The following is an 11,954-nucleotide window of genomic DNA, read 5'->3' as shown; positions in this document are numbered from 1 at the left end:
TTTTCAATAGAGTGAGGGGGTCCTAAGACCAAAGCACTGAGAGCCACCGGTGTGGAGGCAGGCCCCCAAGGCACAGGCAAACCATCAGAGAGCTGCAGGCGGCTGGAGTTTCAGCGTGTGGACAGTGCCATGTGAGAGGCAGCCAGGCGGGATCGTGGTGGGCTACGTACCTCGCCAGAGGGGCAAGTGTCTAGTAGACACGGGCAGAGAAAGAGCGTCATTGGAAGAAGTTGGGGACAGTATTATCTGGAGTTCCATGTGTTTCCGATTTTTGTGCCTAGCTTCCCATCACTCCCTCACCACTCTCCGCAGCAGGGCTGTTTAGGTAGGGGCGGCTTCGGGCTTACTAAGTTGCACACCTGCCCTCTGGTGGCCAGATGGCACAATGATGCCTTCCCCCGGCTCTAACAGCTATTTGGGGAGTAGGAGCCCTCGGGTCCTGAGGCTGAGGTCTGGACGAGGGGCCAAGGAGACCCTCTGGCGTGAGTCCAGAGGGCTCAGCAAGGATGAGTGGTCAGAGGATGGGAGCAATGTCAACTCCTAACGAAAATTTACTTGACTATCCCTCCACTCTGAAGCCTAGTGATGATGCTGCCCAGCATTTCTGAGTCATGGCTACGTCCAGGTAGTGGGGTTGGTTTTTTACACAGATTATATCACAACAACAAACCCAGAAGGAGGCACCATTTTGTTGCTATTCTATAGGTGAAAATTCTGAGGCTCAAAAATGGTAAGTAAATTGCCCAAGTTCCCATAGGGCCAGGAGATGACCCAACCGTTTATGACATCGAGTGATCTACTTGCCATCTACTTGGTGGCTTCTGCTTGCGCTGCTGGGGGATGCTCTGTCTGGAGGGCTGTCTTCTCCTCTTGGACTGCACCTTTCTTGGGGACAGTGAATGTCTTATTCACCTCTGTATTTCCCGCACTGAGCTCAGTGCTTGTGCTTGAACGCACTAAAGGACTGCACAACCAGGATGGACCTCAGAGGGAAGCTGGAGCCAGCACGGAAGGTGACCAGAGGCAGAAGAGCTCCGTCTTGGGGGGCCCTTAGCTAAGGTGTGTCAGATTCTCCACCCCCCGCCCCACCTGCTGTGATTCCAGAGACAGCCTGGGAAGCCAGAGAGCAGGTCCCTTGTCCATCCTGCTTGGTCCCCCAACATGAGGAAACAGAAACAGCACCGGGTGTCTCCAGCGGCGGGGAGTCAGGACCTTCCTGGATCTCAGCCGCCTTCACGGAGAGAGAGAGGGGCGGGAGCCGGAGATAGAGGGAGGACAGGGGAAGAGGCCAAGCAAGTAGCTCCAGCCTGTCCCTGTAGGGCAGTAACACCACCTAGTGGTGAAGTTCAAAATGATTTAGGAAAAAAGCACTAGATCGTCCGTAGCTGGGGAGAGGCGGGGAACACCATCCTCTGGAGGGAGCTCCAGGGACTATTGGGGCCCCCCTCCAGAGAGCCAAAGGGCAGGGCCTGGAAGCCTTCTGGCCATTCCCCAAGGCAGAGCAGCCCACTCTGAAAAGCCCCGCCTGGTTGTACAAACTGTAAAGATAAACACACCCCCAGCCCTACTTGCCCTTGGCTGAAAAAAGCCACCCAGCTCAAGGTCCTGTCAAGGTCACACTCTCTTCCTGGGGACTGGCCTGCATCCAATGACTAGCTGATGCAAGAATAAAGAAGCCGTCTTCCTCACCTCAACTTGGGGCCACGTGAAGGGTCATCCCAGTTTCAGAACTCCCCATCAGGGTTAGCTGAGACGGTGGTTGAGATCACACTGCAGCCCGACTTCTCCCTCTCCCTGACCCACTTGCTTCCCTGCCACAGAAGCTGGTGATCTGAGACCTCTCTACTTCATGCTGCATTTCAGAGTCAGCTTCCTGGGGACCCGACTAGCCACACTCTCTCTCTCGTATATCCTGTATGTAACCTGTCTGAATATGGAGATTCAAAGCACCCCTCCGGAGCAGGGACTTCCACCAACCACTGCTTCTCACCCCCTGTGCACAGACTGCCCCGGCAGCCTCACAGGCTTCTTGCCTACCCTGAGTACTGATCACCGACAGGACACGGGCAGGAGGAGACCTCCCCTTGGCCACGCTGGGAGACAGACCCCACCCTGCGACAGCCTCCGACCTATTTACGCCACATAAAGCTCTGAGCTATCAACCCCACGGCCTGTGCTTTTCCTTTTTGTCTCTTTTAAGGAGCAGACCTATTCACAGCAGCCCAGTTACAGCCTTGCCTGGGGTAAAGGGAGGATGTTTCCTTTATAGCTTCAACGAAAAGCTAGAGTTTAGGGGCGCCTGGGTGGCTCAGTGGTTAAGCGTCTGCCTTCGGCTCAGGTCATGGTCCCAGGGTCCTGGGATTGAGTCCCACATCGGGCTCCCTGCTCCGCGGGAAGCCTGCTTCTCCCTCTCCCACTCCCTCTGCTTGTGTTCTGTTCTCGCTGTGTCTCTCTCTGTCGAATAAATAAATAAAATCTTAAAAAAAAAAAAAGGAAGAAAAGCAGAGTTTAGTAGAGTGGCTATCTGCCCAACAGATCAACAGAAGCCTGTCATCCATAATTAGTACCAGATAAGAACGCCTTGTGTAGACCAGCACTGTCCAATAGAGTTTCGTGCAGCCAGGGAAATGTTCTGAGTCTGGACTGTCCATTCCCGTAGCCCTGGGGCTATTGAGCACTGGAAATGTGGCTAGTGCCACTAAAGAGCTAAATGTTTCCTTTTATTTACTTTTAATGAATTTCTTTTTTTTTTTTTTTTTAAGATTTTTTTATTTCTTTATCCTAACCCTAAGGTCTTTTGGGAGTGCCTTCCTCTCAGTTTATGGTAACACACAGCCTTGGAGATCCTGTATTCCTCTAGTTCATCCATAAAATGCTAAATCAGATTCTCCTAACAGTTTTCAAGACCTTCCTCTTCACACTTCTCCAGCCAGAGACATGCCCATTTATGCAGCTGTTGACTTCCTTCTCGAAGCTCATTCATCTTTCATGACAAAATAGCCCTTGGCCTCTATCCCCGATTCTTCTACTACTATCTCATCTCGTGGTGACACACTATAGCCTTTCGTCTGAAATCTTTACAGATACTTCTGAAAAATTAAAGTAAATCACATCTACGCGTTTCCAGACTAACCTATTTATCCTGAAATAAATGCACTGGTTGCGCATGATTTCCCCGTTCACAGAGCGCGGTGCTTTGGCTTTGGCTGGGTCTTTTTGCTTGCTGCGTTTAGGGGTGCTGCCTTTATCACGCACCTCACTTCCTTGGGGAACGGAGTGGGGTGCATCAGTTCCTCTGGGTCCCTTGGGAGTCCGTTTAGGCACAGGAGACCTTTGCAATTCTCCAAGTCACCGACACAGCATTTTGAATATGAGGCACATTTTTGTCAACAGTGGCCTGGTTCTCATTCTTGAGGGTCTCAGGTGAGAGCCGCACTGGATTGGACCCAACACATGTGACCCCCTGCTTTCTGCTGACGAGACTGTTATCTGTCATTTGTCAGGCTCCTCAACTCGGTTGGAGGCAGACTAGTGCAGCAGTTAATGAATGGCTTCCGGAGCCAGCTGCCGAGGGTTCAAATCCTATCTTTGGGCGAGTTACCCCTCTGTCAGATGGGGTTCATAGCAGCCCAGCTCCCCTGGGGTCCAAGTTGGTTTGCATAAGATTTATTTACAGCAGGACTTGCCGCAAAGTACGTGCTACGTAAGTATAAGCTCATTTTATTACCATAAGCAAAGCTTTCTTCATTTGTTTATTTGACAAATTTCTGGCAACTTGATATTCTCTTTGGAAATCCCTGAGGAGGCACTCTGTGAAGCCTTCTTTTGCTCCTTTATTCCTTTCTCCTGATCTGTCTTACATTCCGACCTTCTCTGTTGGGAGGACCCCACTTGCTTCCAGTTAACCCTGCAGATAGATTTTCCCATCTCCCAGAATCTTGCGTCTTTGGCATCTAGGTGTGCACTTTCCAGCATTTCCAATAATATGCTTTAAACATTTTAGACTTACAAATGTCTACCTTCATTCTCTCATTCTAAAATAGAAGAGATGATAATATTTTCTCCCACTCCGGTCCTGGGAAACCTCACTTTTCCTCCTGTCTTCTCCCCCACTCCTAGACTGCCCTTCGGTAGTGAGCTGGTGTGGGCCCCAGGGCTGAGGAGCTGGTGTTTCCAGGGTGTCCAGTGGGGTGCCCTGGAGAAGGCAGGGCCAGAGGGAGAACTGGGAAGGTGGAAACATTACAAAGACAAATGCACTTTATTGATAAGACAACAACATTATACAGAGCTGAGGCAGAGACCCCGTCTGGCCAGGGCCACACTGGGGCAGGGGGTTCTGATTCACATTGAGACACAGGCTGAGGTGTCCCTCCTCCTCCTCCTGATGGGTCAGCAGGGTGACAACTCAGGGAAGGAACGCAGGGGTCCAGGATCTAGATTTGCTGTCTAAAATCCAGACCTTCCCCTACGGGACTAGGGCAGCCTTCGGGGGGGGGGGCGGGAAATGGGGTCTGAGCACAAGTGTGGTATAGTGAATAGAGCACTGGGCGGGGAGTCCATAGACCAGGCCCATCCCTGGAGCTCTTTCTAACTAGCTGTCTGAGCTCGGGGGACCACACCCTCCGCCAAGGGTCAGGTTTTCTTTAGCAAGGAAGTTAACTAGTGTAGCGATTTTTAAGCCTTTTTTCCCCCACTGACTAGCATGCTAGACCAGTGTCTTCTGCAGCTAAAATCCAAGAAGGGCCTCTCCCTAATTCGTGAAATAACAGCAAGGACAATAACGATAGCTGATGTATAGAATTTTTTTACAATGTAAGTTTTCCCCCCATAAATATCTCCTCATCAGTGGTGCCTACTACCTGCTACATTAGAATGTGGTAAAAAAAAATGTAGTCTGATTCTGAAAACAACTCCTAGCTAATAAATGTCAACCTTGGCCATATCGGAAGTACTGTGCCGTGAGAAACAGGGCTGTCAGAGGTTTCTCCACCAGCAGAAACACCGGGTCCAGGGGACGCGGACAGTGCTCACAGAGGAAGGCTCGCTGCTCCCGGGGTCCTCAGAGAACAGCGAGGGAAGGTGGAGGCAGCATCCGACCGACAGGAGCTCCTCCCCAGTGAGACACCGAATGAGCCGCATTCCCCAAACTCAAGCAACCATCTGAGGGACGCTCTCTGACTCCTGGAGGTAGCCCCTCTGCAGTGGCCCCACACACCTACAACTTACTCACCGGAGGACCCCACCCCAGGGGAAACAGAGTGAGAGTTCCCACCTCCCGGGTTGGACCGACTATGGAAGGGAAAATGGAGTTGGCAGTTAAGTACCCCCCACCCCTTCTGAATTGGGGGTGCTGGAGTGAGAATAAGAAGCGAACCAGCCCCACATGACTCCACCCCTGGATGCTCCCCCGGCCTAGCCATGCGAGGCCAGCCCGCTCTCCCTCCACCCACAGCGAGGTGTTGGAGCACTAGCTCCTGGGTCCCTGGGGGATGGCAGTCTTGGAACTATACCTAGATGGGCCCCCCGGGAGGCCAGGGCCTGGGCTGTTGGGGTCTGAGGTTCTTCTCTTCCATCCCACCTTGCTAGGTGGAAAAGAGGTGGCACTGAGGGTGAGCAGAGGGGCACTGCTTCTCCAGGCCGTGGGGGATTTGGGAGAGTGCACCCATCTCAGGGTCACCCTCCACTGTCCCAGGGTGAGGCCCCTCCAGCACCCACGGCCACTGGTTCTCTCTCTCCTGAGTGGGAGGTAAGGGACTGGCAGGGTGAGGATGAGGATGCTGCTGGGCATTTCTCTGCAACCTGGGGGCAATTCCGTCTTGCCACGTAGATCGTTGGAAGGGGAGCTCTGGCTTCCACCAACCTCTCAGATCCAGGTCAAGGAGCCATGGGCTTGGAGACAGGGACAGCTGTGGCCACCATCTACCACTCTCCTGTGAGGCTGGGTTTGCCCGTCCCCCACTTCCTGGGCCCTGCTCTCCTCCCTCCTTGGGCCTCTCGGCGGGTGGGTTCTGGGCTAGTGGTCCCTGCCGTGGGGTGAAAGCCCACCTGACCATCGCTACTTCGGGAAGAATGTCACCATAGCAATGGGATGAAGGTGGGCACTGATGTGTTAGGCGAGTGCCCTTTGGCCAGCAGAGGTGGGTGAGGGGGGAGGTGTGACCTTTGTCACCTTTCGTCCTTGGCAGTGAGTGTCCTAGACAGGCCAGGGCTGGGAAGGCAAAGGGAGAGGGCCCCATTGTGGCACAAAACAGCACAGACTGGCAGCAGGATGGGATGGGGGGCGAGGGGAGGGAGTTGTGGCGAGTTATTCACCGTGGGTGGGGCAGCGGGAAGGAGAGCCCACTCGGCTCTGGGCGTCCGGGCCGGGCGTGGTGGGGAGGTGCGGGTATCTCCGTCCCTGAGGAATGGGCGCATTTCTCGTGCCTCACTGTTCCCTCAGCAGCAACCAGGGGCCACTTTTGGAGCTGTAGGGCCATCCCTGGGTGAGGCCCCACCTTCACCATCTGCCCTCTGCCCCCACTTGAGTTTCTTGGCCAAATAAACAGCAACTCCTCATGACTGAGGTCTCAAGGGATGCGGGCAGCTTGTGGCCAGCAGGAAGGGGAGACCTGCTGTTAGGTCGCGCAGGAGACCCGGTGGGCTGGCTGGGGAGGGGAGGTGCGGGAGGAGGGGCTGGGCTCCGGAGAGGGCGGGGAGGCCCGTAGAGCAGCAGCGGGCCCCAGGCCAGGGCACAAGGCCCCCGAGGAGCAGCCCTGCCCAGGGGCCCGGGCAGGCTGGCCTAGTCAGGAAATCTCATTGCCAAACACCTCCAGCACGAGGGGTGTGAGCTTCATGCTGCACTCGGGCTGGAAGGAGAGGCAGCGGTACTGCTTGGAGTGCTCCTCATTGAGGCTACGCAGGTCAGCCAGCTTCTGGATCATCTTGGCGTAGAGCAGGTGGCTGCCCGGGGGCGGGTGGCGGCAGCGGATGTAGGTCTGCAGTGTGTTGGACAGGCGGTCCTGGATGGCCTCAACCAGGGCAGCATCCTGCACCCCGGGACGGTCTGGGCGCACAGGGAGACGGGAGGAGAAGGCACAAGAGCTCTGAGCCAGGTCCCTTAATAGTCCATCTCCCCAGGACCCCTATGCCCAGACAGACACCCAACCTCAGCATCCTCCTAGGTCACCCCTGTATGGCTGCTGACCTGTGACACCACAGTCCCCCCTAAAGCCTCTCAACCCTTTCCCCTTGCATTTCGGATCAAGTGTCCTAGGTCCCATCCGGCCCTGTCTCCAGCTCAACTCTCTCCCTCCATCTCTAGGCTCCATGTTTCCATGAGTAAACTGATGTGCCGTGCTCTCTGGCCTCCACTCTTCACATTTGTGTTCCCTCCGTCTGGAACTTAGCTCTTGTGTCTTTGCTTCTTACTGATCCTTCAGGTAACAGCTTAAAAGATCTTCCTCAAAAGGGCCATTCCCGATGACCCCCTACCTCCATTCCCCAGACTGCATCAGGTTCTCTCCTTCTATTATACCCTGCTATAGTATCAGACAGTTATTTTTAAAACTTTCATCACAGTAAAATCAGTCATTAAATAGTAATTGTTTAATGTCTCCTCCTACAGTTCATGGAAGAGAAGTCTGTGTCCTGTTTGCTGCTAAATCCCAATGCCCAGCACAGTGCCTGATACCTAGTAGGTACTCAATAAATCATTGCTGAGTGTAGGAAGGAATGAATGAGTGAATGCTGGCTGGGCAGGGGGAAGGGAGCCCACGTTCCTTCCATGGGTCCTCAGCTCAACCCTGATCAGAGGCCGTTGGTTTGTTCCCTCAACATAGGTAGAGGCAGGGCTGCCCCCCCTTAGGCCTCATCACTAATATAACATCCCCAAGATCACAATAACCTCCTTCTGAGCCTCTCTCTCTTTCTTCCCACCCCAACAGACAGAAGAGCTCAGGGTCACAGCACACTGCCTCCAAAATCCGTCGGGTAAGCTTCCGAGGCAGAAGTGTCTGTAAGCCCCAAGTTTTTCTACCCTACCCCATAGGTGATCTCAAGTGTCAGCAAAGTTCAGTCCAGTTCATACAAGAGCAGAACCTGAATACTGGGGACATCCAGACCTGTCTGTGGCCCGAGAAACCCCATTTATCTGGTTCCTCAGAGTCCTACCTATGAATCACCTATGGTCTCAGGGCCAAAGGCAGTGAAGGACCTCTCAACATACACATATCATATGGGCTGTGCAAACCCAGCAAAGTGGGTATTTCCTTGTCTCTCTTTCCTTTTGCTCCCTCCTCCCTCCAGACTGCCCTGCTGGCCTTCAGCTGGGCTTAGTGCTTCATGTTCCCCCTTCTCAGGTCCCCACTGCTAGGCCCCATACCTGGGGAGACAATGCAGATGGCCATGAGTAGGACATGCTCCTCCTCGTGCAAGTTCAGCTTCTTCAGCCCCACCTGGAACTTGATGAGGGGCTCAATCAGCTCCAGGCTGTGTCCAGCTATGAGACAGATGGCCAGATGCTGTGCGCAGAACTGAGGAGCTGCCTACCCAAACCACCCCACCCCACCTCCAACCCTGACTGGGCCTGCCTCTCACCCTTCTCACCCTGTTGCTGCCTAGCCCCCTCCGATGCACCTGATCGGGGCCCATGACCCCAGGAAGGGCGGAGCCAGAGTCTAGGAGCAGAGGATGGGGTGGAGGTGGGGCCTGAAGTTACCTTTGGCCACATCACTGACGCGGTACTTGTAGTCCTCGCTGCCACAGGTCCAGGACATGTCGTCCATGATGAAGGACTGGTTGGAGCGCAACATGATGACCTCGATGGCACTTGACTTCAGCAGCACAATCTGGTCATCAGAAGTGAGGTCTCTGCCAGGGAAGGCAGGGAGGAGCCAGGTTACTGGTCAAGAATTTCAAGTCACGCAAATCACTGTAGCATTTTGACAGGCGCCTGCCAGGTGACCAGCATGTGCCCTGGGTCCTTCACTGAAGAGCTGGTGGTCTGATCGGAAAGGAAAAAAACTGTTTCCCTGAGGGAGAACATCTCAAGACTGTGATTGTGCACCAAGGCTGGAAGTAAATGAGCTCAGTTACGAAGGCAGGGAAAACCCAGGGACTTACCAGGGTCCCCAGGCCTAAGTGGCCAGAGCTATTAGGGGAAGGAAGAAGAGCCTGGGGGAGCTCTCAGGGTTAGAGCATGAATGCGGAGGTCAGCAAGGGTATGGCCACAGTCATCTTCTACACCTCTCATGCCTTCTTTTTCTCCCTTTCCTGTCCTCTGGTCCTTCCCAGAAGTAAAACTCAGTCAATTCTGTCTCCAGGACATCTCTTGAGCCCTTGACCTCCTTTCCACTATCATCAGGACTGTTCTGGTTCAGAGCTCCATCATCTTTTTCAGTTGCCTCTTATTAGAACTCTGGAACCCAGTCTCTCTCGGCTGCCTCCTCCATGGTGCTTACGGCTCCTCCAGGGAGATATTGCCTGTGCTCAGAACCACTTTCCTGACTCTCAACCCACTCAGCATCAAGCCCATGCTCCATCCCTTAGCTCCAACCTGTCTTTCCAGCCCACTTCCCTTCACAAACTCCACCAACCCTCCATTCTCGCAACTTCACACTACTCCACAGTGTCGTGTGTTCTTACACCAGTTTGCCTTTGGGCATGTGACAGCTTCAGCCAAGAATGCCTTGCTTCTACTGCTCCACCTCATCTTCCTGACTCTGAACCTGGTGAGGTCTCCCTCGGAGACCCCCCCCCAATTACCTTCTGTAGGATTAGAACCATTTCTTCACAGCCTGCAGCTTGCACTCCTACTTTGCCCTTCCCCCTTCAGCTCTGCTCTTAACGTGCTTGTCTGTGGCTCTGAACAGGCAAGCTCCTTAAGGGCCAGCACCACTTCCCAATTCCCTCAGTGTTGCCCGCACAATGATTATTGAGCCCTGAGCACAACAAGGTCAATAAATATGTGCTGATGAGTCAAGAGGCCAATGACTAGTTCCACTATTCTGAGTCATGAGCTGGGCTTGCCTGAACAATGACAAGGAAAAAGCAGCACCCACAGATCAACTTGCTTCCAGTTTTCTCTCCTCTTCTCTTCCTGACTACATTTCCACCTGGATATCTCATGGAAAGGCTGCTGCCCTCTCCCATGGCTGTACTTCAGTACATGGAGAGGTGGGAGGCAGATGTTGACAGACGGAGAGTTCTGTATCAGCAGGTGATAGATGATGGCTAGGATGGCCGCAAAGGGTCTACATTGAAAACAATCTCAAAGCGCTCGAGTTGGAAGGCCCCCCTTAGAAGCTATGTGATCCATTTCCTTCTTCAGCATTCCCTACAGATGCAGGATATTTCTGGGGCCAGGATACTTGAGGTCTCTGGATCTAGCCATGAGGTTGTTAACTCCTGGGTTAATAGCTTCTTCTATTGAGCTACACCCACAGGATGACACACTCATCCACTGCTTGTCATTCTGTCCTCTCAAGGAACACAGAACTAGACTTCTCCATTAGCCATCGGCATCTTTTAACCATTTAAAGAAAGTTACCATGAGCCCCTGCCTCTTCTCCAGGACAGACAGCCCTGATGACATGGTGCCTAGACATCTCACCACCCTTGCCACTTTTCTCTTGATGCTCAGTACACATTTTAAAAATAAAAACTAATGCCTCATTTTAGTTTTAACTCATTATACAATAAAAGATACTCATTATGAAATCTTTGCAAAACACAGAAAAAATATAAAAGCAAATAAAAATTGTTCATAAACACAATGACCATTTTGGTCTATTTCCTTCCTATCTTTTTTTAAATGCAAATCTCTCTCTCTCTCTCTTTTAAATTTATTTATTTGTGAGAGAGAGAGAAAGAGAAAAAGAGAGTGCACACCTGTGGACAGAAGAGAATCCTCAAGCAGACCCCCTGCTGAGTGTGGAGCCTGTCTTGGGGCTCAATCTCAGGACCCACGAGATCATGACCTGAGCAGAAACCGAGTCGGATGCCCAACCGACTGAGCCACCCAGATGAGCCGCAAATCTCTCTTTTTCAAACATACTTGAGTTCATGGTAATTCTGTGTCCCACTTCCTACATCATGAGCAATTCTTTGGCCCAGTCCATAGCGAGTTGCATAAAATTACATCTTATCAACATACTATAAGTTATTTAATCAGTCTCCCATCCACCTATCTCGGGACATTTTGGTTGCTTCTAACTTTTGCCATTATAAGTAATTCTGTGAGGCATTTCTTTGTACATAACCTTTTGTTCAGTGCCCCATTTGAAGTGGATGGCCGGAAGTGAACTTGCAAGAGAGATTTCAGGGGCACCTCTCTTATTGTGATCCAGGCACGTGGCTCCTATGAAAGCAAACCTAGAATGACCTCAGATTATGGCCAGAAACCCAGGAATTTTCTAAGTGCAAGTCGCAGCCAGAAGAGGGGATGGTGGCAGGTGGGGGACAGGTGGAAGTGAAGGGGAAACCGGTAAGAGAGCTCTTTCCTGCTGACAGGCACCAGGTCAGGCTCTATGCCTCCTCGCCGGACCTGTGTAATATCTATATCCCCTGATTAGTTTCCATACCGGTGGCCGGCTGCTTCTGGGCACCTGGGGGGCGCTCTGGAGACAAGCGGCTGTCTGGTCGTCCCCACCCCCAGGCAGAGCCCAGCCCCTCCTCTCCTGCATTCCCACAGTACCTCCAGCAGACCTCTCTTGGTTCTTATCTCTTCACCGCAATTGTCTCATGTCTATCTCTTCCATCAGACACTGAACCCTGGAGGTCAGGAACTGTGTCCTAGTCAACTTGTATCCTTCACAGTTTATGGAAAAAAGCTATTTGTTACATAAATGAGCAAGTGAAGACAGAGGAGAGGACATGGGTGGAGGGAAACACGCTATGGCCTCAGGCCTCTGACCCAGGAAGGAGCCCCTGGGAATAGAAATGACAGTGAGGTCAAAGGTCTTTCTCCCAGAGGGCTG

General features: G+C 52.6%; 1 protein-coding gene across 1 annotated transcript in view; it reads right to left on the bottom strand.

Annotated features, from left to right (window-relative positions):
- Positions 1-4,245: 4,245 nt before the first annotated feature.
- The window catches only part of VDR (vitamin D receptor), a 56,147-nt gene continuing 48,438 nt past the window's right edge, over positions 4,246-11,954 (bottom strand). The window contains exons 7-9 of the mRNA XM_045873548.3: positions 8,696-8,847; positions 8,360-8,476; positions 4,246-7,042 (exon numbers count right to left, since the gene is read on the bottom strand). Of these exons, the coding sequence (XP_045729504.1) occupies positions 6,783-7,042; positions 8,360-8,476; positions 8,696-8,847 (529 nt within the window). The 3' untranslated portion in view covers positions 4,246-6,782. The remainder of the gene's footprint in view (positions 7,043-8,359; positions 8,477-8,695; positions 8,848-11,954) is intronic.

This window comes from Mirounga angustirostris, unplaced genomic scaffold, assembly GCF_029215605.1.
Source record: "Mirounga angustirostris isolate CCGP_5_RB_7025 unplaced genomic scaffold, mMirAng1.0.hap1 SCAF_5, whole genome shotgun sequence".
Taxonomy (NCBI): domain Eukaryota; kingdom Metazoa; phylum Chordata; class Mammalia; order Carnivora; family Phocidae; genus Mirounga; species Mirounga angustirostris.
This window is presented reverse-complemented; position numbering and strand designations above follow the sequence as displayed.